Here is a 27,615-nt window from a genome sequence, read left to right on the forward strand (position 1 = left end):
TCCGCTCCAAATGCAAATCTCAGGCGAGCACTATCCGAACGGCTGATGGGCAGATAAGACCACATTCGTATGCGTATCGGGTTTGATGGCCCGAGTACTTTGGGGATCAGTACAATGCAAAGCCCTCAAGAGGACAGCTCCCTCTGGCAGAGATGCAAATGGCGGCTGCTGGTTCACCGACAGACGAAATTTCACTCGCTCATGCGGAGGTGAGGAAATTGTAAGATGTAAAGGTAGCTGGGCAATGTAATATCAGTGCCGATATGCTGAAATCCGAGGGTAAATCCATGGGTGGAATACAGTGCTGTCTGCCGTGTGGCAGTCCGGTGCCATTCCTCTTGACTGCGTAAAAAGAGGTTGGTTGTACCTATATGGAACGAAAATCGTTCCGATAGGACTGAAACAATTACCGTGGTTTATATTGATTTTATACTGCTCATTTTGCTGGGCTAAATTTTTGTCCATCTGCTACTGATGCGAAATCGATGTCACCTTCTAAAGTTCAGAGACCTGAGCTATCAGGGTTCACGCCAGGCAGGTCAACAATTGACAGAATCCCAACACTCCATATCCTCGTGGAACACCGGTGCGAGTTTCGACAGGACTGGCAGCCTATGTGGATCTCAAGAGAGCTTTTGATTCAGTGCATCGTGAGGACATTCTACGGATCCGTAGGATTTCTACAAGGATTACTGACCTGATGACTGGTCTTTAGTCTGGGACTGTGTGCTGTGAAGTGTGAGGGAGGCGACTTTAGCTTTTTCCTTCTAAAATTGACGAGTAAGGGTGGGGTGTGTCCTTGCTCCGTCACTTTTCATCGTTTGTATGGACTAGGTATTAGGCAAAGATGTTGATCAAAGTCGTTACGGAAGCATCTCTTTGCGCTGTCAAGGTAGGTGACCTTTGTAATGCACTGGTCACAGACAGAGGGGTCTCTGACTTGGAGGTAATGCTAATTCCACGGAAAGTCAGAAGAAAATAATTAATGTCTTTCACCGAGTTGTGGCGTAGTGCCGTAAGCACCGCTTCTATAGGATAGGTCTAGAGGGTGTACTTGAACAATAAGTGAAAATATTGAGGTAAGATTAGGATAAGAGAAGCCCAACGATGAGTACTGACAGAGTATGCTGAATTACATAAAGTTAGGAAGTGGATTATAGTAGTGTATGTCTTTCCAAGGTGCTCAGGTACCGTGTAAAGTGCTGAACCAACTTCTATAGGGTCTAGATCATTTATAAGGTTCTTTGTGTCCTATATTTTGTGCGCATGGTTTGACTAAACTCAACTCGAGGTTCTTCGACTCATATGTAGCGCGTCGTGACTGTCTCAGTGTCGTGAGCAACATGTGAAGCGCGTCGTGACTGTCTCAGTGTCGTGAGCAACATGTGAAGCGCGTCGTGACTGTCTCAGTGTCGTTGGAGCAACATGTGTAGCGCGTCGTGACTGTCTCAGTGTCGTTGGAGCAACATGTGAAGCGCGTCGTGACTGTCTCAGTGTCGTGAGCAACATGTGAAGCGCGTCGTGACTGTCTCAGTGTCGTGAGCAACATGTGAAGCGCGTCGTGACTGTCTCAGGACTGTCTCAGTGTCGTGAGCAACATGTGTCGCGTCGTGACTTGGCAACATTTGTAGCGCGTCGTGACTGTCTCAGTGTCGTGAGCAACATGTGAAGCGCGTCGTGACTGTCTCAGTGTCGTGAGCAACATGTGAAGCGCGTCGTGACTGTCTCAGTGTCCTTGTAGCAACATGTGTAGCGCATAGTGACTGTCTCAGGGTCCTTGTAGCAACATGTGTAGCGCGTAGTGACTGTCTCAGGGTCCTTGTAGCAACATGTGTAGTGCGTAGTGACTGTTTCTGGATCCTTGGAGCAACACTTGTAACGAACAGTGATTGTCTCTGGGAACGATGGCGTCACTTGCAGTGTGAGGTGCCGATAGAACTGACGACATAGGGAGAGTTTGCCCTGAGTAAATAATTCTTGCGAACTCTCTTAGTGAGTCTGAACTCTAGATTCATGTAGTCTAACCTGACATGGCTCCCGTAAACTGAGTCAGGTTCCACACCGGTCCCGCAGGAGTGTTCATCCAGTACCTGTAGAAGACTGGAGTTATTATTCAGTTTGTAGACAGTAATGATAACAATAGTAACAATAATAATGGTGAAAATAATAATAATAATAATAATAATAATAATAATAATAATAATAATAATAATAATAATAATAATAATAATAATAATAATAATAATAATAATAATAATAATAATAATAATAATAACAATAACAATAATAATAATAATAATAATAATAATAATAATAATAATAATAATAATAATAAATATTATTAATAATGATAATAATAATAATAATAATAATAATAATAATAATAATAATAATAATAATAATAATAATAATAATAATAATAATAATGATCAATGGTTTAATGACCAAAGTAGCTAGAGAGCTGAAAATATACACAGGGATAAAACACACGCAAAAACTACTAAGGATATAATAATAATGTAAACTCAAGTTGAAAAGAAGTGAAAGCCGTAATATGAATAAAATCACGTACAACAGAGAGCATATAATGACCCCATCAAAAATTGTGTGACATAAACATGTGAGGAAATATGCTGGTAATATAATTATACATGTAGGGAAGACTAAACGATGAGCAAGGACTCATGCTAAGAGAATGAATATCCATCTAGCTGAGATGTTCATATACACTATAGTCATGCTTATGAAAATAGAGGCTTGGTGCAAGAAAACATATAATTTTGAATGAAGAAAATCATATCTTGTACCCGTGTGTCGACATATCTCTAAAATGCCTTTATACCGAAATACTCGTGTAATTAAAAAAAAGATGATAAGAAAGTAAGTTTCTTAATAAAATACAATGAATGTGTAATTTTAAATGTTTTAACGTAGTGTAAGTGTATGGCAACTCCTTATATTTTGATAATCACGCAGGTGATTATCTCTGGGCCGGAGGCGCACCGCTGCTCTCGTGCTGTTAAAAATAAAGGGGAAACCCGCAAAATTAACGTAAGAACCCAGTTCATTAAAATCGCACCAACTACTAACAATTTATTCTTCGATTCACAACAAAGATATATAATTATTTCAGCAACATAGAATAATTCTATTAAGTAACATTAATGACGAAATTATCATACAAGTATTTTTATTTAGAGGTAAATAAAATCAGGTACCTTCTTATATTTTGATAATTACATATTACTTTATGATAATTATCATAATTACTTTATGATAATTACACATTACTTATAAAATACGTTGAATGTGTAATGTTATTACACACACAAAAAAAATGTTTCATCAAAATAGAAGCTTTCGATCAAATGACATAAATAACGAAACAATTATGCAATCATTTTCATTTAGAGGTAAAACAAATTAGGCTAAGATAAATTAAGAGAGAGAGAGATACTTATTAAGACTGTGTTTCTTGAAATGAAAGCCATGTTTCAACCATCATTATGACGAACATTGAAGGGCAGAATATTTTGAGCAGTCGTACACGCAGGCCCTCTAAGTGGCCAGCTCCCAGTTTCTGTGTTGCAGGTGGCCAATCGACGATTGTTCATCCTTTCTTTGCGAGGTCAGAGAGACTGTAAGCAAAGTTATGTGGTGGAGAGGCACTTGAAACAAGGTGCATTTCCACATCAGTGCTGGAGGTGATGCCATGATCCGAGGGTTACATGCGGCATTGACTGCCATATGGCACCCTGATATCATTCCTCCTGATGGGAAAAAGCCCATCTGGAAAGGGGATCGTCAATACTGCAACAACCACCGTGGTATTACACTGCTTAGGGTGTCTGGCTGGTGCAGTCCCCAGGAGGGTGGATGAAATAAAGAAGGGGAGGGATAAAGGGTGGTGTGAGCCAGTGCACGATCTAAAGAAAGGAAGGTCAACTCACGACCGGCCCAAAATTCTTGCCTATTCGCGCAACCTCCCCGTGACGTACTATCACCTCCACTTCTACCTGATCCACCACTGAGTGAAAAGGCGTATATGCTTGACCGATGAGTTTAGCCTCCCGGGAGTGTGCTGAAGGTCTGACCCCAGGTCACTTCCTTCACGGCCAGGATGGAAATTGCCCTGGCTCATAGCCCACCTTGCCTGGCTGTCCGCTCCCCCTCATCCCGCGCTCTCGTGTGCTACACACAGCTGACAGCTGATCCACTCATTCCTCATTTTTTAAATTATATTAATTATATGGAATCTATCTATTCAACCCTTATATTGAAAGTAAATATACACAGAATGTATAAAGTTTCGTATAAGCAGAGAGAGAGAGAGAGAGAGAGAGAGAGAGAGAGAGAGATTAATGACTCAGTTTATGTTTTATTTGATTTTACTTGACAGGCACCAACGCGTTGCCAATGAAGAATATATTAGCAGTTTTACTCGTCAAAATCGGTGTTCCTCAGGGTAGAGGTCTTGTTCCTCTTTCATTTTCATTTTCTGTACTTGTAATATCTGGCGTGGCATTTCCTTTCATTGAATGGCCTAAATCGATTATTCTTCTGCAATCTCTCCTGTTTTTGATCCTCAAAGTAGGCCTCTTGTGGCAACTCATTTGAATGCAAATCTTGACATGATTTTTTTCTTGGTGTCAGCGTTGTTGCATAAAATTACACCCTGCCAAGATTAGCAGTATCATTTTAGTCGCTCAAGGACAACCAAATAATCAATTTTTGAAAGTTAAAATTAATTTTGGTATTATTGGACTCCAAATTGACTTTTGAGTATCACATTAGTAAAACTGTTCCACGAATATCCCTGAAGGGCGCTCTGTTAAGGAATTGCCGCTCCACATCATCTTAAATTTTAGATCGCTCTTTTAACTTAATAAATTTCAACAACCCAATCTCAACATGCCACTTTGCCATTCTTGAAGGCGGAAGTGAATTCTAATGGGCACCCCTCACATGATGCGTTACCAACTCAATTTCAGCCTATTCGATGAACACGCCATTATTTACAATTCCATGAGCGTGCTTTTCAAAAACGTTTTTGAGCAATTAATATTTTCAAAAACGTTTTTGAGCAATTAATATTTTTTTCACTTCTTCTATCCCCAATTTCATTAAAATGTGTAATGTGCTTCAGGATGAGATAGTTTATTTTGTTGGCATTGGAAAGTTCAAAACAAACGTCATCAGCAATCTGTTTCCTCATAAGGTATTATTCGTGTCCCACCTTTTCCTTTTTTATTCTCCATATTTTACGGTCACGTATATTTTTCATATCGATGTCTGCTCATCGAGGGGACTGTATGAATCTATACTAGTTTTACATTTTTCCTTGACGCCCTTTCATAGACATCAAGGTAGAGACTCGTTTCATTAACGTTGCTCAGACTTGAACAATAATATTTTAATTCTGGGTGTTTTTTGGTGGTTTTAACATGGAAATAGTATTTTTCTCCGGAAATCACATAATGATTGATTTTTCAATGCCTTTCGTGGACCCGTCGGGTGGGGGAGCATATTTAAACTACTCCAACCGAACTTTACATACCTAATCTCTAACGGAGGGGCTCCCCCCCCTCGACCCCATCATGTATATACGACTTATTTCTGCGAGGAGGTATTTCTCGCAACACCGGCTGGACCACCGCCGCGACCGCTGCCAGAGAAGGCTGCGCTTTAGTGAATATTATTCCCTATTTTCAACAATAAAAAAAAAAATAGTCCTTGAATTTGATTTAATAAGCGTTTACATGATTGAAGAACTTTTGTAGAAAAGATATATGAAGAGCTAGTGATGTGTCATAAGATAGGTAATGAAAGACTGGCACATTAAAAAAAACGAACCTTAACCGACATCATTTTTTTTACATCAAAGGACACAGCTCAAGGGCAACAAAAAGAGTACAAAAAAAAAAGCCCGCTTCTCGCCGCTCCCATAATAGATAAAAGTAAAGAGTAGCCAAAAGAGAGATCAAATTCGGGTGGAGAGGTGTCTTGATACATTCTTCTTGAAAGAGGTCAAGAGTCAAGGTCAAGGAGGAAATACAGATGAAGGAAGGCTGTTCCAGATTTTTTTTGTTTTTTTTTACAGAATAGGAGACAGTTCAAGGGCGTGAAAAAAGAAAACAATAATGAAAAAAAAGTCCGCTACTTACTGCTCCTGAATAGAGTACAGAGGAGTGGCCAAAAAGATAGGTCAATTTCGGGGGGGAGAGGTGTCCAGATACCCTCTACTTAAAAGAGTTCAAGTCGTAGGTAGGAGATACAGATGAAGGAAGATTGTTCCAGAGTTTACCAGCGTGAGGGATGAAAGAGTGAAGATGCTGGTTAACTTTTGCATAAGGGGTTTGGACAGTATTGGGATAAGCTTGATTAGAAAGTCGTGTGAGGTGAGGCTGCGGGAGGGGGGGGGGGGAGACATGTAGTTAGCAAGTTCAGAAGAGCAGTCAGCGTGAAAATATCGATAGAAGATAGAAAGAGAGGCAACATCGCGACGGAATTTAAGAGGTAGAAGACTATCAGTTAGAGGAGGAGAGCTGATGAGACGAAGAGCCTTAGACTCCACTCTGTCCAATAGAGCTGTGAGTGGAGCCCCCCCACACGTGAGATGCATACTCTATACGAGGGCGGACAAGGCCCCTGTATATGGATAGCAACTGTGCGGGGGAGAAGAACTGGCGGAGACAATACAGAACGCCCAACCTCAAGGAAGCTGATTTAGTGAGAGAAGAAATATGAAGTTTCCAGTTAAGATTTTGAGTTAAGGATAGACCGAAGATATTTAGGGTTGAAGAAGGTGAGAGCTGAGTGTTGTCGAAGAATAGGGAATAGGTGTTTGGAAGATTGTGTCGAATTAATAGGTGGAGAAATTGAGGGACACAAGGTTCCTTCTTCCCCAATCGGAAATGATAGCACGGTCTGAGGTTAAGCGTTCTGCAGCCACCAGTCTGGAGTCATGTACTTCCTGTTGGGATGGTCTTCTATTGAAAGAAGTTGAATAATGCAGAGTGGAGTCGTGGGTGTATGAGTGGGCAGGACAGTTTGTTATGGAAAGAAGATCATCAATGAATAACAGGAAGAGGGTGGATGATAGGACAGAGCCCTGTAAAACACCACTGTTAATAGGTTTAGGGGAAGAACAATGACCGTCTATCACCCCAGAGATAGAACGGCTGGAAAGGAAACTGGATATGAAGGAACAGAGAGAGGGATAGAATCCGAGAGAGGGCAGTTTAGAAAGCAAAGACTTGTGCCAGACTCTATCGAAGGCTTTCGATATACCTAGGGCAACAGAGGAAATTTCACCGAAACGGCTAAGAGAGGATGACGATGAGTCAGACTGTTAAGAGAGCAAGAAGGTCACCAGTAGAACGCCCCTTGCGGAACCCATACTGGCGAACAGATAGAAGGTTAGAAGTGGATAGGGAAGTTAAGCTATAGGGCGGTAGTTTGAGGGATTTGAACGGTCATCCTTCTTAGGCACAGGCTATACGAAGGGGTACTTCCAGCAGGAAGGAAAGGTAGATGTTGATAGGCAGAGACGAAAGAGTTTGACCAGGCAGGGTGTCAGCACGGAAACACAGTTTATAAGGACAATAGGAGGCACTCCATCAGGTCCATAAGCCTTCTGAGAGTTGAGGCCAGAGAGGGCACATAAATCATCACTCTCAAAAATCTTAATAACACGCATAAAGGAGTTAGAGGGGGGATGGGTAAGAGGAATATGCCCAGAAACGTCCTGGGTGGAGTTCTTACATAAAGTTTGAGCGAAGAGTTCAGCCTTAGAGATAGATGAGACGGCGGTGCTGCCGTCAGGGTTAAGGAGAGATGGGAAAAAGGAAGAAGTTAAATTAGAGGAGATACTTTTGGCTAGGTGCCAAAAGTCTCTGGAAGAAACAGAGAAAGCAGGATGGTGACATGTTCTATTTATGAAAGAGCTTTTAGTAAGTTGAAGAATAGATTTGGCACAGTTCCGGGCTGAAATATAAAGATCAAGGTTAGCAGGAGTGCGAAGGTTCTGGTACCTTTTGTGAGCTGCCTCTCTATTTTTAATAGCACGAGAACAAGCATGATTAAACCAAGGCTTTTAAGCATGAGGAGTAGAGAAAGAACGTGGAATGTATGCCTCCATTCCAGAGACAATCACCTCTGTGATGTGCTGGGCACACACACACAGAGGGGTCTCTCTCCTGGAAGCAGTAATCATTCCACGGGAAATTGGAAAAGTACATCCTCAGGTCGTCCCACCGACCTGAAGCAAAATGCCAGAAACATCGCCTCTTCGGTGGGTTCAGAGGATGTACAGGAGCAATAGGACAGGATACAGAAATAAGGTTGTGATCGGAGGAGCCCAACGGAGAGAACAGTTTAACAGAGTAAGCAGAAGGGTTAGAGATAAGGAAGAGGTCTAGTATGTTGGGCCGGTCTCCAAGGCGGTCGGGAATACGTGTACGGTGCTGAACCAACTGCTCTAGGTAGTTGAAGAGAGCAAAGTTGCAGGCTTGTTCACAGTGAAAGAGGATGAAAGAGGATGAAAGCCAAAGCTGGTGGTGAACATTGAAATCTCCCAAGACGGAGATTTCAGCGAAGGGAGAGTGGGTCAAGATGCCCATCAAGGAATTTTACAAAGTTATTAGAGTTAGGTGAGAGATAGACAGCACAGATGTATTTAGTAATAGAATAACAATGAAGTCTTAGCCAGATGGTGGAAAATTCAGAAGAGTCAAGGTCGTGGGCACGAGAGCAAGTGATGTCGTTCCGCACGTAGGCGGAACATCCAGCTTTGGATTGAAATTTAGGAAAGAGATAGTAGGAGGGAACAGAGTAGAGATTGCTTTCAGTAGCCTCAGAAATCTGTGTCACGGTGAGGAAGAGAAGGTGAGGTTTAGAGGAAGAGAGATGGTGTTCCACAGAATGGAAATTATAACTAATACCGCGAATGATGCAGAAATTGATAAGGAGGAGGTTTGAGGAGTTATCAGGACACCTCTCAAGTCGGCAGCCAGAAGGGGAGTCCTCCCTGGGGGAATTTATGGTCCCCTCCCCCCCCCAGACGAGGACTCCGAGGCAGTTCGTTTATGTGCCATTTTGAATTTTAAATTTGGGGAAAAGGTGTGTATGTGAATGTAGTGTGGTGTAGAAAGAGAGAGGATCTATCTTTAAAGAACATGCTGAACTACTCTCTGGTGTTGATGAGACAAAAGGGAAACGGTTAGTGAGGACATGGGAAGGGTCTTTGAAGGGCTTCAGCACCCTCCTCGCTTCCCATATAACCTCACCGGGAGTAGCTTACGCCCGTTCGGTAGGTGTCTTGAATGGAGATGCTGGTTAACTCTTGTATAAGGGGTTTGAACTGAATAGGGATGAGCATGAGTAGAAAGTCGTGTACAGCGGGGCCGCGGGAGGGGGGAAGGCATGCAGTTAGCAAGTCCAGAAGAGCAGTCTGCATGAAACTATCGATAGAAGATAGAAAGAGATGCAACACGGCGGCGGAATTTAAGAGGTAAAAGACTATCAGTAAAAGGAGAAGAGCTGATGAGATTAGACTCCATTCTGTCCAGGAGAGCTGTGTGAGTGGAGCCCCCCCCCCCCCCCCACACACACACACATACACACACGTGAGATGCATACTTCATACGAGGGCGGACAACGCCCCTATATATGGAGAGCACCTGTGCGGGGAAGAAGAACTAGCGGAGACGATACAGAACTCCCAACCTCGAGGAAGCTGATTTAGTAACAGAGGAGAAGGGAAGTTTCCAGTTGATATTTTGAGATAAGGATAGACCGAGGATATTTAGTGTTGAAGAAGGTGACAGCTGAGTGTTATCGAAAAATATAGGATAAGTGTTCGGAAGATTATGTAGAGTCGATGGGTGGAGATTTTTTTTTTTTAAGGCATTGAAGGCTACAAGGTTCCTTTTGCCCCAATCAGAAATAAAGTTAAGCGTTCAGCAGCCTCCTCTCTGGAGTCTTGTAATTCCTGTTGAGAGGGTATTCTGTTGAAATAAGTTGAATAATGCAGAGTGGAGTCATCAGCGTATGAGTGGATAGGACAGTTTGTTATGGAAAAAAGATCATTGATGAATAACAGGAAGAGAGCGGGTGATAGGACAGAGCCCTGTGGGATACCACTGTTGATGGGTTTAGGGGAAGAACAGTGACCGTCTACCACTCCAGAGATAAAACGGACGGAAAGGAAACTGGAGATAAAGGAACAGAGAGAGGGATAGAATCCGAAAGAGGGCAGTTTATAAAGCAAAGACTCTTGCCAGACTCTATCGAAAGTTTTCGTTATGTCTAGCGCAACTGAGAAAGTTTCACCGAAACGGTTAAGAAAGGATAACCAAGAATCAGTTAATAGAGCAAGAAGATCGCCAGGTGAACGCCCCTTGCGGAACCCATACTGGGGACCAGATAAAAAATCATAAGTGGGAAGGTGCTTTTGAATTTTCCGGTTAAGGATTGATTCAAAAGCTTTAGATAGGCAGGAAAGTAAAGCTATAGGGTGGTAGTTTGAGGGATTGGAACGGTCACCCTTCTTAGGCACAGGCTGTATGAATGCATACTTCCAGCAGGAAGGAAAGGTAGATGTTGACAGTCAGAGGCGAAAGAGTTTGACCAGGCAGGGTGTCAGCATGGAGGCACAGTTTTTTAAGGACAATAGGAGGCACTCCATCAGGTCCATAAGCCTTCTGAGAGTTGAGTCCGGAGAGGACGTAGAAAACATCATTCCGAATAATCTTAGTAACAGGCATAAAGGAGTCAGAGGGGGGATGAGTAGGAGGAATATGCCCAGAATCGTCCAAAGTGGAGTTGTTACAGAAAGTTTTAGCGAAGAGTTCAGCCTTAGAGATAGATGAGACGGCGGTGCTGTCGTCAGAGTTAAGAAGAGGAGAGAAAGATGAAGAAGACATATTTTTGGCTAGGTGCCAGAAGTCCCGAGAAGAATTAGAAAAAGCAAGGTTTTGAGATTTGCTATGGATGAAAGAGGTTTTGGTTAGTCGAAAAATAGATTTGGCACGATCTCGGACGGAAATGTAAAGATCATGGTTAGCGGGTTTGAAGGCTCCTTGTGTCCAATACCTTATGGAATAGATAACTAGTAACCCTCCTGCTCGTAAACTCTGGAACAGCCTTCCTTCGTTTGTGTTTCCTCCCTCTTACGACTTGAACTCTTTCAAGAAAAGAGTATCAGGACACCTCTTCACCCGAAATTGACCCCTTTCCTTGTTTATCGTTTTGGCTTCTTTTGATGGAGCAGCGTCTAGCGGGTTTATATCTTCCTGTTTTTGTTTCTTGCCCTTGAGCTGCCTCCCTTGTTGTGAAAAAAAAAAATTATTAAACTTTAATTCATTCACTTATATGTTCTAAGGCTTTACCGATACGATAATGCAAGTTGCATACAAAGTAGGCCCCATTTACTTAATTTATGATTGCGACAATATATGCTAAATGAATACCAAGACACACACACACACACACACACACACACACACACACACACACACACACACACGCGCGCGCGCGCGCACATAAACTCATTGAAACACCAAATATCGTAAACATGCAGGACTACTAACCTGTCAAGTATTGCCTCTTGCAGGACCTTACTGATGATGCCCTTGGAAAGTACTAAAGGCGACCACATATCGAGCGGGATGCCCATGTACTGGGCCCACTGATTCTTGTCTTTGGTAAGGAAAAGACAGGTATTAGTCTTTCGTGTGTGTGTGTGTGTGTGTGTGTGTGTGTGTGTGTGTGTGTTAATATGGAAACTCTTAAGAAAGTTTGAGTAGCATGTTGCGTTTAGTTGTTCAACTATTACAGACTGGAACTTCAATTGTAGTATGTTCTACAATTGAAGTTCCAGGCATGCTGGATGACGATGATGAGGGGCATTATTTTGGTTGCATGAGGAAAGGACATAAATAATCAGTTAAAACATTCGCATTTTGAAACTAAAAACATTCTCCATGGTTGCGTAGTCTATCTCATGAAGTTGGGAATATAAGCTATTTTGGGGATAAAATGGTACATCTGGCAGTGGTTGGGGGCTTCGTAGTGCAGTGGTTAGCACACTCGGCTCACAACCGAGAGAGCCCGGGTTCGATTCCCGGGCGGAGTGGGAAAATTTGGTCGGCTTTTCCGATACCCTACGCCCCTGTCCACCCAGCAGTGAATGGATACCAGGTATTAATCGGGGGTTGTGTCCAGTCTCCTGGGATCTGTCCCCTTCTCCAATAATTCCTTCCCCTTCTGTCTCTCTCCGGCATATGACCACAGATGTTGAGCCGACTAAACGATACTTTTTGGCAGTGGTTAGAGGCGGGCGGCCATTGATATACGAGGGGTAGTAGCTCAGTTTTGTGACAGCATCCTGAACACAATTATTCATATAAAGGTGAAAGTTCTTGGTGTTACTATGACAGCTAAAGCAGCAGAGAAAATACCATACTCTCATGAAACAATCGAACTTTACGTTGCCCCCCCAAAAAACATTGGAGGAGTTCATGTACATTCGACAGGTGCTGCCCGACTGGTCAGCGTGCTTGTGTGATGAATCAGGTGATCTAGGTTTGAGTTCCACCGATGCAAGCTGACAGTTTTCACCCATCGCTGAGTGGTGAAAGATTATCCACATGCTGCCTAGAATTTTAATCGACTCTAACTTCAGCGACTTCAGTCAATAGGAGCACTGGAGGCCCCATGGGACAAACAAGAATCATGTATCACGGCAGTCACTATAAATATAATTCGTCTGCGCCACTAACGGTCTGGGGTCGTCCAAGAGAAAGCTCAAAGAAATCTAACGGCGCTGGAATTTCTTGGCAGATGTCTAAAAGGACGAACACATTACCTAGCACTACAAGATCTGGCTGAAGTGACATTTATTTTTATTTCACAGTGAAATTTAAGTATAAAATGGTCACCTGGAACACTACTTGTATGAGACGGGAAAGCTTTACGATTAAGGCTTGGAGATAACGCCTCAAGGAACATGATAAAATGTGCTCAATGATCTCTCGAAAAGCTGCCAAAGAGCAACAAAAAAAAGTGCCTTTAAGGAGATTGAACGGCTGGGGAGTTCTGATAAAACCTATCAACAACGAGGAAGGTTTCGAATTCTGATACCTTGTGCAAATGCCCACTTGGTAGGAGGGGCCAAGTACCATATAACTACCTAGAATGCATGATAATTATGCAAAAAAATATGCTTACAAATATATATTATTCACCCGTACTGAACACCACTGAGTGCCGGGGATCGAACCCGAGCATTCTGAGTAGAAGTTAGGGCAGCATACCAACTATGCCACCGATGAGCATTAGCGCCTTTCCGAATGTATTAACTTGATATCTTTTTGTTATTGTTTACGCTCCGCCTGTGGCGTCGGTGGGCTTACTTGATGGGGGCTAATGGTCGACCCCAGCCCGCTATGGCGCAGGCAAGTGTTTATAGTGCAGCCATGTAGCTTGGCCCATGCTGTCCCCCTGAACCCGCGTATCCCTGGACGCTGCGCCCGACGCTGACCATTCAAATAGCGTCTCAATGTCAAGCTCGACAATGAAATGGACCGGTGCCCCCCGCCTCACACACTCACTGTCTTCGCGATTTCAATGCATCTGTCGGGACAAAGAGAGCTGGTTACGAAATATGTGTTGGTCCCCATGACTCTTGCACAAGAAAGGTAAACAGCCGCTGACTGAGGCTTACTGGTTCTTGGTCCCATAGACGCGAACTTCGCCTTTAAACTCGGTATAGCAATGCTGGTAGGGTAGTGTGGCAGAGAAGATCGATCACATCCTTGTTAGCACTCGTTGAATGATCTTCCAGAGCAGTATTTTTTTAACTGTTTCTTTTTTCAACTGACCAGGAATGACGTTGCAAAACTGAGCATACGCATCAGGTCCAAGAAAATATCAAGAAGCAATCCTCCTTGGTTCATATTTTGGAAACACGGACGAGGCACGTGCACAGGATTATACAGTAGCAGTTTCATATCAGTGCTTGGTGCACTGGAGGATCTGGGAGAGCTGAGGGGTATCTTTACACGAGAGACTTTTAAATCTGCCCAGGAGTGCACTGGAAAGCGTCCAAGGTCTAGAACGGGAGGTGCTTTGAAGAACACATTGGAGAACAAAGAGGAGCGTCGTGCTGCCAAGCTGGCTGGGGGCTCGAAGCGATACAGGATTTTGTCACTAGAACCCTTCAGAGAAGATATAAAGAGAGGAATGCCAGAGGTTTCGCTGAGGATGTTAAGGATTGTCTAAATGCAAACGACCTTAGACCTGCCTTCCTAGATCTGAAAAAGTTTTGCTACACACCCACATCTCAGACGAGCACTATCAGAACAGGTGATGGGCCGATAGTATCAGATGAGGATCGGTAGCGGACTCTCGAGCCGAGTGCTTTAGACAGTTATATACAGCAGAGTCTACAAGCGCACAGCTCCCTCTGGCTGGTCTGCAGATGGCGGTTGCTGATCGTCTCATCAGCTCTCCTCCTCTTACTGATAGTCATCTACCTCTTAAATTCCGCCCCCATGTTCCCTCTCTTTCTTTCTTCTATCGATATTCTCACGCTGACTGCTTTTCTGAACTTGCTAACTGCATGCCTCCCCCACTCCCGCGGCCTCACTGCACACGCTTTTCTACTCAAGCTCATCCCTTAACTGTTCAAATCCCTTTCGCACAAGTTAACCAGGATTTTCACTCTTTTATCCCTCACGCTGGTAAATTCTGAAACAATCTTCCTTCATCTGTATTTCCTCCTGCCTACGACTTGAACTCTTTCAAGAGAAGGGTATCAGGACACCTCTCCTTCCGAAATTGACCTTTTTTCGGCCATTCCTCTGGTCTCTTGTTAGGAGCAGTGAGTAGTATATATATATATATATACATATATATATATATATATATATATATATATATATATATATATATATATATATATATATATATATATATATATATATATATATATTTGAATGATAAGATACATTTTATACCTTGGTTAACAGGCGCCTTATAAGCGAGGAAGTTGAAGGATTTTGTGATATGTCCCGACATATCCCGGTCGTTATTGGTAACATGGTGGTAGGCGAGAGCCCCCAGCCTCTTTGCGTGCTCCCTGAAGGCGAAGGACTGGTCTTCAACTGTTCCGTATCTTGCCTGTAGAAAAAAAAAGTTAGCAAAGAAAAAATAAGATAATTCTTTAAAGCAACTGGTCAGTGGTCAAGAAGCCTACATATCGATCAATATCTCAGAGTGAATGTAGCCCGTCTCTTTCTCTGTGGTCTATGTTATTTATTTTGCATCATTTTTCTACGTCTTGGTGTATAGCGCCGATAGGCTTTCTTGCTGAGACCTTGTGGCCAGCAATATGGCCCAGCCCCTAACCATAACCATAAATGTGTATGATAGAGTAGGGGGGGGGGAAATAAGTGGTGTTAAGAGTAAGGTAAGTTGAGGAAGTTATAGGAAGAAAAGTGAGAGATTGAAAGATGGCGGGCTGTCCGCCTTGCTTATTTACTGATGTACTTTATGCTGTGATGCGTTTTGTGTCGTTCTCAGTCAAGTGGTGTTGTTTTGTGTGTTCTTGTTAGCTTGATTGTGTTCGTTGTGCTTTTATGATGTATATTTCTTTATTGGTGGGCCTCTGTCTAGAATGATTGTTGTCCTTTGAAACCATGGGTGATTTTTGTGTATTTCATAATTGTCTATGATGTTCAAGAAGTGCAGGCTTTGTAAATTTGTCATTTTCTCAAATATTTTATGTGCTTGTGTGTAAAGATGGTAGTTTATTGGTTCTATCTTGGTTTCATCGTGCATTATTTTGGTGTCTTTGGTGTAAGGGAATGTCTCGTTATTGGCAAATCTCAATGCTTGGTTTTGGACCTGCTGTAGTTTATTTTTGCTTGACGCGCTTGTTGATGCTAGAGGTATTGGCGGGTATAGCAATATAGGTAGTATGTATGTTTTGATGAGGTGAAGTTTTATTTTAGTTGGTGTGTTCCTGAACCGGTAAAGTTCCGTTAGAGCTCCTGTTGCTTTGTTTCTTATTTCCTTGATGTGTTGTTCTATTCCAGTTATGTTGATTGTTAGTCCGAGGACTTTGCCTTTTTCAGAGTATTCTTTTTGAGTTCTTTCAACTATTATGTTGTTTTCTTCTTTACTGCTAGTGGTATAATCTTAAATTTGTTGTTGTTTGTTTTTATTTTCCATTTCTTTTCGTATACGTTGTTGATTTTTTCTATTTCATTCTTTGTCGTGTTTGCCATGAGAGCTCTGGATTTCCCCGTATATCCTATTATTTGAGTTTTGTCATCAGCGTATTGTATGATATTGCAGTCTATGGCTGGTTCAGGGAGGTCATTTGTATATATGATATACAATGTAGGTGACAGTGCGCTCCCCTGTGGCACCCCTGCCGACAGTGGAAACGGAGGGCCTGTGTGGTTAGTTATTTTGATCTTTGCTTTTCTATTGATGAGGAAGTTGTTGATAATTATTTTGGTTATGTCCGGCATATCTAGGTGGGCTATCTTGTATTGTAATCCTTGTATCCAAAATTTATCGAAGGCCATGCTGACATCCCTTAGCATAAGGTAACATTGGTTGTTTCTGGCCGTGTGGTAAGCTGTGGTCTCGTGTATGGCTGTGAGTGCTGTGTTGGTGCCTCTGTTGATCCTGAAGCCGTGGTGTGTCTTTAAGGATGTTTTTTGTTTCTAGTAATGCTCTCAGCCTGGGGTTGAGTATTTTTTCCAGTACCTTGCCAGTTACTTCAAGCAACGAGATTGGTCTATAGTTTATTAGGTTTGTGCTGTCTGTATTTTCTTTTGGGATAAATTTGATTATTGCGGTTTTGAATTTATCTGGAAAGTATCCCATTGATAGTGTATGGTTGAAGATCCATTGTATTTTTGATAGTGCCCCTTCTTTAAGATTGTTTAGTATTATCTTGTTTATGTTAGTTATTCCTGGAGTGTTGTTTTTAAATGTTCTAATGGTTCTTTAAAGTTCGTTTGGTGATATATTTGGATATATCTGTATGGTCTCTCCCTCTCAGTCTGCCTATGTCAGAGCGGTGTGGCGCAGGCAAGTATTTATTGTGGTGCCTTCTTGATTGGCTCATGCTACCCCCCCCGAAGCTCATGTTCTAACCTTATTTCGAGATAATCTGGAGTCCTGGTCGATGGATGGTCTTCAGGAAGACATGTGGGTAGTCTTAGACCACTCGGAGATGACTGAAAAAATGCCAGCTTGTTTGTCGTGGCGGGCGGGACGGGAACCTGCGTCTTCTTGAACGCCGTGCCAGGACGCTGACGTCTTAGCCACCGCCTCTCCTAACTTATTTCAACGACTTATAAAGAAGAGTGGCGGTCATGCTGTTACAAACAAGCAGCTTGACCTTTTTTGGGCATCCTAAACATTTCTTTATAAAGCTAAGGAGTAAGTATACGGTAAAAGAAAATGAAAAGGGAAAAATAAATACTATGCACTTTCCTCAAAAAAAGATAAAACATTTATTAGATGTCAAATTAGATATTTTTTTTTTTAGGGCTGAAACTCCCTTTTTTTTCTAAAGCGTTCACGTACAGGTACGAAGTGAGATGGATTGAGGCCTAACTGATTATGTAGTAAGAGGGTGAGAGTACACGGGCCTTGTCCCTGTTAATAACATCAGGCACGTGAACAAACGTTATCATTTCGAGAAATCGAACACGTGGTTCATTTTATAGTACACACACACACACACACACACACACACACACACACACACACACACACACACACACACACACACACACACACACACACACGAGATCCTGAGTCCCACTTCCAGGATCAGCTGTTTCGCCAGCCAGGTTGTTGTGATATAGGGCCGGGGTGATGTGCTTAAAAACTTTAAAAAAACCTTGAGTGAGTTGAGTGAGGAGGACGAAGGGTCGCGGACATCGAGGGGAGGAGAAAGAAGGGTAACAAGGCGGAATGTTCTAGAAGGAGCCGTGGGGGTCTTGGGGAGTGACAAGTTTTACGAAAACATAGAGCCTGCGTTCTCGGGGTTCGGTGGCGGTGGATGGAAACATCCGTATACGTATATACAACAGAGTACTGCTGGTGGAAAAGAAGTTAAATATGTGGATAGACAGAGTCAAGGTCATGAAAGAAGAGGATGTCCAAAGTAAGAGTGCATAGTGAAGTAAGATCTAGACTCTAGAGTAAGGAATCCAGAAGAAAGAGAGAAACTCCTGGCTCAGGAAAATGAGCAGTTGAAAGAGAAGCTAGGGAAATACGAAAGTATGGTGAACGCAGGATTAGGAGTTGTACGTAAAGAAAATGAATACCTGAAAGTGATAATAGATAAGGAGGAAAAACGAGTTAAGGAGGAAGTGCTGGGTGAAATGAAAACCTGGAAGGTAGAGCACGAAAAAGCTGATATAGATTTTAAGCAAGTAATTGAGAAGCAACTAAAAGAGGAAAAGGAAAACGTAGAAAAAAAAAAAAGAGATGGTCAAGGTCATTAAAAAGAATGAAGATTTAGTAAGAGATGTAGCAGATAAGAAAAAAATGTGTAATAATATTCGGAATGAAAGAGAAAAACATTACTTATACACCTAAAAGGGAAAAGGAAGAGCTGAAGTCAGTGAAGGATCTGCTGAAAAACTTAAATGACGATGAAATTCGAGACCTAGAGGAGGAGGTAGAAGAAATCTATTGAATGGGCCCTTACATAGAGGCCAATCAAAACAAGTCACAAAAAGTAAGAGAAGAAATACTATACAGAACAACTAAACTAAGAGAAGTAGAAGAATGTAAGGATATATATATATATATATATATATATATATATATATATATATATATATATATATATATATATATATATATATATATATATATATATATATATATATATATATATATATATATATATATATAGTATATAAATGAAGAAGCAAGGAAGAAATGGAACGAACTTCTAGCAGAAACAAAAGAAAGGAATAATGTAAGATCTGTGGAGGAAAAAGAGGTATTTTGGGAGAATTCTGGGAGATCGTGTCAGAAAGTGGTACATAAGGGAGAAGGTGAAAGAGAGCGAAAGTTAGACAAGATCGACACAATTAAGGGAATGAGTGTGATGTACACAAATGTAGACGGAATAATATCTAGTAAGTTGGAATTGCAAGAGTACCTACAAGAGAAGGAGCCCATGATAGTATGCTTAACAGAAACTAAACTAAATAAAGACATTCGAATAATGTCTGATAAAAGAATACAATGTATGGAGGAAAGATAGAGTGGGCAAAGGTGGTGGAGGAGTGATGATAATGACAAAGAAGGAGTTATTAGTAAAATCAGTAATGTATGGAGAAGGAAAAGTAGAAATAGTGAGTGTAAATTTGGAGAACAAAAAAAGAGAAAGGATGACGATCACAACAACGTATGTACCACCTAGAACAAACTCATGGAGTAAAGAAGAACATGAAATCATGATTGAAGATACCATTCAGAGTTTAAGTAGAATACTCAAGGCAAACAAAAGAGTACTATTAGTTGGTGATTTTAATTGTAAAGAGGTAGATTGGGAGATGTTTAAAAGCGGTGGTGGAGATATAGCATGGGGGGGAAAGATTGTTAAGATTGATGATGGAAAACTTGGTGATGCAAAGGGTGAAGGAAAACACAGGATATAGAAGTGACGACGAACCGGCGAGACCGGACGTGGTGTTAACAAGAGGAATACACTTAAAGGATGAATTAAAGTACAGATGCCCTCTGGGAAAGAATGACCACGTGATCATAGAGATAGAAACGGAGGGGGAAGGAAGTGAAGAGGATGAATCATATAAAAGAAACAGGTTAAACTATAGGAAGGCAGACGTAGAAAATCTTAGGAAATATTATGGAGAGCTGGACTGGGATGAGCTAATGGGAACAAGTGAGGTGCAAAAAAAGTATGATATTTTAATGGAGGCGTATAAAACAGGGTTAAGAAGTTTGTACCAGAATAAAGACCTAAAGAAAAGGGAAAAAAAGGACTGGTTTAATGCAAGGTGTCCTAAGGCAAAATAACAAAAAGAGACAAAGCTTGGAAAAGATTAAAAAGAAATAAAAAACCAAAGGAATAAAGAAGATTTTAAGGTAGCGAGAAATGAATACGTGAAAATAAGAAAGTAAGAAGAAAAGGGATATGGAAAGGATATTGTGGAAAATTGCAAGGAACAACCTAAACTATTTTATAGATTCATAAATGGTAAGATTAAACCAAGAGAAACAATTGAAAGACTGAGGGATGGGAATGTGACAATCGATGATCCTAAAGACATGGCGGAGTTACTAAACAAAAAGTTCCAGCAAGTTTTTACTAATGAATCAATATTTAATGAGCCACAAGAAAACAAGATAAATGTTCATATGGAAGAAGTCACGGTAAATAAAGAGGAGATATATGAATTGTTGGGGGAGCTGGAAGAGAGGAAAGCTGTAGGACCGGATGGAGTCTCAAGGTATATATTGAAAGAATGCAAAAATGAGTTGGTTAGACCGATATATGACATCATTAAAAGGTCAATAACAACTGATACAGTGCCTAAGGAGTGGCGGAGGGCCGAAGTGGTCCCCATAAAAGTGAAAGTGAGAAAGAAACAATGGACGCAATTTCTAGAGGAACATAATTTAACCACAAGTAAATAGTAAGGATTTAGAAAAGGGCGCTCATGTCTGACAAACTTACTGAGCTTTTACTCAAGGGTGACAGATAAAATACAGGAAAGGGACGGATGGGTTGATTGTGTCTACCTAGACCTAAAGAAGGCGTTCGACAAAGTTCCACATACAAGACTGCTATGGAAACTAGAAAATAAAGGAGGATTGAAAGGGAAAATGAAGAACTGGATGGAAAGCTACCTAAGGGGAAGAGAGATGAGAACAGTGGTTAAGGACATAAAATAGGAATGGAGAACTGTAGAGAGTGGAGTGCCTCAGGGATCGGTATTTGCACCAATACTTTTCTTAGTATATATTAATGACATGCCAGAGGGAATAAATAGTTATATGAGCCTGTTTGCAATGATGCAAAACTGCTAAGACATATAAGAAACAGTAAAGACTGCAAAATTCTGCAAGAAGACCTAAACAAGATTTGGAAGTGGAGTATGGAATGGGAGATGAAATTCAGTGTGAAGAAATATCATGTTATGGAAATGGGAAAAAGTGAAGGAAGACCAAAATGAACATATAAAATGTTTAGGTTATCTCATTTTTCACATTTACTGACATACAAGGGTAGGCGGTGGCTGAGTGATTAGCGTGCGGGGCCAGCATTCATCACACCATGGACAATGTCGATTCAAATCCCTACGCTACCACCTGGGACTTTTTAATCACAGCCGAGTGGTTTAAGTTTACCCACAGGCTGTCCAGAAGACTACCTATGATCCCGGATTCTAGAAGAAACCACACAAGCGAATCAAAAATGAGTTCCAGTTCGCAGCATGAGCCAGGCATAACTAGCACCAGTATAAAAATAGCCTGTGCCATGACGGGCTTGGGCCGACCACCAGGCCCCTGAAGAAAGCCTACCGGCGCTATAGAATGACAAAAAAAAAGTTACTTCATTTTCACATTTACTGACATACAAGGGGTGTAGGGTTACCTCATTTATCACATTTACCGATATACAAGGGGTGTAGGATATACCTTATTTTTCACATTTACCGACATTCAATGTGTGTAGGGTATCTCATTAATCACATTTTCCGAGATACAAGGGGAGCAGGTTATCTCATTTATCACATTTACCGACCTATAAGAGGTGTAGGTCATCTCATTTATCACATTTACCGACATACAAGGGGTGTAGGTTACCTCATTGATCACATTTACCGACATACAAGGGGTTCAGGTTATCTCATTTATCACATTTACCGAGTACAATGGGTGTAGGTTATCCCATTTCTCACATTTACCGACATGCAAGGGGTGTAGGTTATCTAATTTCTCACATTTACCGACATACAAGGGGCTCAGGTTATCTCCTTTTCACATATACCGACATACAAGGGGTGTAGGTTATCTCATTTGTCACATATACCGACACAAAAGGGGTGCATGTTATCTCATTTATCACATTTACCGATATACAAGGGGTGTAGGTTATCTCATTTATCACATATACCGACATACAAGGGGTGTCGCTTATCTCATTTATCACATTTACCGGCATACAAGGGGTGTAGGTCATCTCATTTATCACATTACCGGCATACAAGGGGTGTAGGTTATCTCATTTATCACATATACCGACATACAAGGGGTGTCGCTTATCTCATTTATCACAGTTACCGGCATACAAGGGGTGTAGGTCATCTCATTTATCACATATACCGGCATACAAGGGGTGTAGGTTATCTCATTTATCACATATACCGGCATACAAGGGGTGTAGGTCATCTCATTTATCACATTTACCGACATACAAGGGGTGTAGGTCATCTCATTTATCACATATACTGGCATACAAGGGGAGCAGGTTATCTCATTTATCACACATACCGGCATACAAGGGGAGCAGGTTATCTCATTTATCATGTTTACCGACATACCTCATTTACCTCATTTACTGATATACAAACGGTGCAGGAAGAAACTCTCATATTTCAAGCAATTTTCAAATTAAAGAAATACGTCAATATTTACTTTTAAAAAGTTTAAAAAAAAAAAAAAAATCAGGTGAGACATATCGCGATAGGCAGTCGACAAAGACATGGTACCGTGTCGCAATTCATCCACCCTTTGTTCAAAAACAAATCCCGCGCATCCACATATTGGATGGGATGTCTTAGGATACGTGGGTGGCCGATGACACCACACCGGGTAGAACTCGTAGCAATGGGTTTAAGTTGGATAAGTTCAGGTTCAACAAAGATATAGGCAAGAATTGGTTTACCAACAGTGGTGGATGAGTGGAACAGACGTAGAAGTCATGTGGTGAGCGCCAACACGATAGATACATTCAAGAAGAGGTTAGATAAGTTCTAAGATGGGAGGGGTACGGGGCGTTAGTTTAGTGCCGTGGTCTGGGCGGCATGTTGCGCTGTCTCGCGCGATCTCCTTCTTCCTCTTCCTCTTGTTGCGGGGGAGCTGGAAGGGTGGTTGTGGGGGGTCGAGGGAAGGCAAAGCCCTCCCCCTCCCCGGTTAAGAAGTTAGGGGGGTCGAGGCGGAGCGAAGCCCCCCCTTTAGCTTAGGTCTTGTGGTCAGCGAATGACTGAGGAAGGTCTGCGAGGGACTGAGGAAGGTCAGCGAGGGACTGAAGAAGGTCAGCGAGGGACTGAGGAAGGTCAGTGAGGGACTGAAGAAGGTCAGCGAGGGACTGAGGAAGGTCAGTGAGGGACTCAGGAAGGTCAGTGAGGGACTGAGGGAGGTCAGTAAGGGACTGAAGAAGGTCAGCGAGGGACTGAGAAAGGTAAGCGAGGGACTGAGGGAGGTCAGCGAGGGACTGAGGAAGGTCAGCAAGGGACAGAAGAAGGTCAGCGAGGGACTGAGGAAGGTCAGTGAGGGACTGAGGAAGGTCAGCGAGGGACTGAGGAAGGTCAACGAGGGACTGATGAAGGTCAGCGAGGGACTGAGGAAGGTCAGTGAGGGACTGAAGAAGGTCAACGAGGGACTGAAGAAGGTTAGTGAGGGACTGAAGAAGGTCAGCGAGGGACTGAGGAAGGTCAGCGAGGGACTGAAGAAGATCAGCGAGGGACTGAGGAAGGTCAGTGAGGGACTGAAGAAGGTCAGCGAGGGACTGAGGAAGGTTAGCGAGGGACTGAGGAAGGTCAGCGAGGGACTGAGGAAGGTCAGCGAGGGACTGAAGAAGGTCAGTGAGGGACTGAGGAAGGTCAGTGAGGGACTGAGGAAGGTCAGCGACGGACTGAGGAAGGTCAGCGAGGGACTGAGGAAGGTCAGCTAGGGACTGAAGAAGGTCAGTGAGGGACTGAGGAAGGTCATTGAGGGACTGAGGACGGTCAGCGAGGGACTGAAAAAGGTCAGTGAGGGACTGAGGAAGGTCAGTGAGGGACTGAGGAAGGTCAGTGAGGGACTGAGGAAGGTCAGCGAGGGACTGAAGAAGGTCAGTGAGGGACTGAGGAAGGTCAGTGAGGGACTGAGGAAGGTCAGTGAGGGACTGAGGAAGGTCAGTGAGGGACTGAGGAAGGTCAGCGAGGGACTGAAGAAGATCAGTGAGGGACTGAGGAAGGCCAGTGAGGGACTGAAGGAAGATCAATGAAGGATACACACACACAAACCCCCCCCCCCACACACACACACACACACACAAATAAAAAAAATAAAAAAAATAAAAAAACAGACAAATAAACATACAACTACACGCCTTCAAAGAATCCCAGAACACCTGGCCGGACGGCAGGACATCCAAGAAGATCTAACTGCCTTGCTAATCTCTTAATTGCCTTCACCTGGTGCCGCTCGCCATATAGGCCAAAAAGAGCTCCGTGTTTTCAGCCAGGGCCGATGAGAGATACTTGTCCTGTTTAGCTATCGTCTTTATCTTATGACTAAAATAACCGATTACCGTCACGTTTTTTTTGGAAATAAAATAATTGTCGTCTGCACACTTATGAAACCAATCTGTTGATATGGGTGGAGTACCGTTTTGAAATGGTCGTTCTGAGGCTAGTATTTGCCGCACTGCGTGAGTTTTTCTTGAAAACGGTCCCGAAGTTTACGGGTTAAACATTGATTTTTATAGGATGGAAAGTAGCTGACTTTTTCTTTTATACACTTTTATATCCTAGTTTTCCTATTTCTAATGCCGTAAAATACTGAAGCAGCTTATAGCATCTCCAAGTAAATATTTATACTAGTTATATTTCACAAACAACTATTGATCAGAGATTGAGACTGCAATGCTTGTTACTTACTACAAAGTCAGAGAATGAGCCATCCTCATTCATCAAAGCTGTAATATCGTCAGGATCAGTTTTCCTCGCTGTTTCTTTTGCCGAGATGAAGACGTTGTTCTCGACGATATCCCAATCGGTTTGAGCTGCCACACACGTAGCCTGAACAGAAGAAAATAATAGAAAAGGAAATGGAATTGTTTGCCGCTCCAACGCAAAATTCGATAAAAGAGATGGGGATGGTTGGTCATAAAATATCGAAAGAAAGATCTACAGATTCAGGAATAGGGACTTTTAAAACTCATGGCATGATCTATCGACATGGCCATTCCAAAAACTTTACTGGCGTCCCCCTGGCTTCCTTTAGTCGAGATTGTCTCTTACGGAAACATCTCGGTGAGCAACCTCGACTCAGGCAGTGTAGCCCATATAACTTGTGTTGGTGTTCACGGACCATGCAGTTAATGCCCCTCTATCCAGTTTCATGGAGAAATCGTCGAGTTGACAGTGTCTTTCCAACAGTATCTGCCTAAGCACTTAAAGGCAAAGGCCTCTTCAAATTATTATTTTGCGACTAGAAGATTCGCATCTTTGGCTATCATCACATGTATCGACAGTGCCAACTCTAATGCTGACCGAGTCTATGACACCATGGGCAAAGCCATCACGCCGTAGAACTTTTTAATTAACGTGGTTCTTCCTTTGTTTTGCACTACTCTACGAAGATATTTTAAATCTTCAATGAACAGACTTTATTGTTTCAATTAGCAACCCTCCAAACACCTGTGCCTCGGTCGTTGCTTCGGAGCTTTTAAGTCCTAAGTCAGTGACTCCCAACCCTTTTTTAAGCGACACCAATCCTGCACCTCTAGATATGACCGCGACCCCACTAGTTTAGTTGTATAAGTGTTATCATCATATAATAACATCATTTATTTTTATATTTTGAGGTCTTGGTGGCCCCAGGAAAAACGCTTGGCGACCCCACTTGGGGTCGCGACACCAGGGTTGGAAAAAGGGTCCTAAGGACTTCGCCTCATACAACTGCAATATCTCGATAGCCATCACCAGAAGTTCCAGTGAACTCGCCAGGATTACTGCATCATCAGAGAATGCAAGGTTTAACTAATAAGTGATATACTTTATGGCATCACAACCATCGGCCATTACTCTCTATTGTCCCTGGATGAATGAAAGTTATATCTGCCCTATATTGAAAACTTGCAATATACTTAACAACATAATTACACTAAGTGTTCATTGATACGTGGCAAAGCACATTTCTTGTAACCTTCCAAAACTACAAGTCTTTGGTGTAGTAGATATTTATGCAGGCATCGTTTGTGCCCTCTTTTCTTGTATTATTGTGGGCCATGGACACTGAGCAGTGTCTTCGAAAGGCGTGTCGATGTCTTTGGCACGATGTGCCCTCACATAATCATGTAGTATCGTTTTCCCATGAATACCTCCTAGTGAATGATCTATCATTTTAGTGAATGACTAACAGTAAATATTTAACTTACGGTAGTTGTGATTTCTAGAGCATTTACACACTCCCTTCTTTTCTTTCATCATGTCTTAGATGCTGATCGCTCTCCCGCGATATAGCTTTGTCTACCCAGTGATTGGGCCGCTCGCGGGCGGCAATGGACCGCTCCGCTTGATTCGATGCCACCTCGGCGGCCTTCCGAGCGCCTTTTACTCTCTCCTCCAGTCCTTTCCCCTCGTTCCACCGCACATATACACATTAATTATGCGATTTAGGCAGTCATTTTTAGTTTATTAATTCATATAAAAATGTATTTTTTTCCCAGTTTTCAAACAAGGATAATTCCTGTTCCATTCGACCCAGCTAGTATTACGCCAAATCCTTACACCAGCAGCTCCCAAATGAGGCCTCGGGGACGTAGGCATCTCTAATGATGGTCTCGTGGTTTCTCGAATGTATGGAGCTGTACAAGGCGTACGTTTGTTCGTCCCTAGAGTGTGTGGCGTCGCGGCCAACAAACACCTTGTCCTACTCAGTAAGGTTCAGGGTCTCACCCAGAATGAGACTCTTCAGGAAAAGTGGAGGCGGGCAGTGATGACGACTACACACCCTCCAATACTGGCAAGATGTGTCGGGATTCATAAGTCAGGTGCAGCAGCAGCGGGTGAGTCACCAATTCAGCAAATTCGACAGTCTCACCGACGCTCCCAGGTCAACAGCAGAGCTGTGACTCAAAAGGATACACAATGATATAAGGAGACTACTAGAAGCCAAACTACCTATACTCCAGAGGAAGTATTACAACTCCGCTGTCGGACATGGCACTAACAACTATATTGTAGATACTACAGTGTACAATAAACTCCTACGTCGGCTGGTGATCTTGCTAACCTCGCAGCCCATCCCCGATGGGGCATCTGGAAAATATTCCACTTTGTATAAATTGTATATTATTGTTATTGATTTGGTGATATTCAATTATAATTAGGGAACAAGTTTTGGAAGCGGAGTGAAGTGTTTTGAATGCCAGCAGCGATTCAAACGACGTGGCGTTCATACCTTGGCGAATCTGAAATCACCACAACCGTTATGAATGGCCAACAACTTTCTGCAGTAAGTAAAGAAAAGGATCTTGGAATCACTATATCAAGCGATTTAAAGCCCGGTCAGCATTGTTCAGAGGTAGTTAAAGCTGCAAACAAATTG

At 42.4% G+C, this 27,615-nt stretch overlaps 1 protein-coding gene across 1 annotated transcript in view; it reads right to left on the bottom strand.

Moving 5' to 3' along the window:
- The window catches only part of LOC126994842 (chondroitinase-AC-like), a 93,098-nt gene that overhangs the window by 58,593 nt on the left and 6,890 nt on the right, over positions 1 to 27,615 (bottom strand). The window contains exons 2-5 of the mRNA XM_050854112.1: positions 24,942 to 25,082; positions 15,021 to 15,183; positions 11,592 to 11,700; positions 2,026 to 2,090 (exon numbers count right to left, since the gene is read on the bottom strand). Of these exons, the coding sequence (XP_050710069.1) occupies positions 2,026 to 2,090; positions 11,592 to 11,700; positions 15,021 to 15,183; positions 24,942 to 25,082 (478 nt within the window). The remainder of the gene's footprint in view (positions 1 to 2,025; positions 2,091 to 11,591; positions 11,701 to 15,020; positions 15,184 to 24,941; positions 25,083 to 27,615) is intronic.

This window comes from Eriocheir sinensis, unplaced genomic scaffold, assembly GCF_024679095.1.
Source record: "Eriocheir sinensis breed Jianghai 21 unplaced genomic scaffold, ASM2467909v1 Scaffold891, whole genome shotgun sequence".
Lineage (NCBI taxonomy): Eukaryota > Metazoa > Arthropoda > Malacostraca > Decapoda > Varunidae > Eriocheir > Eriocheir sinensis.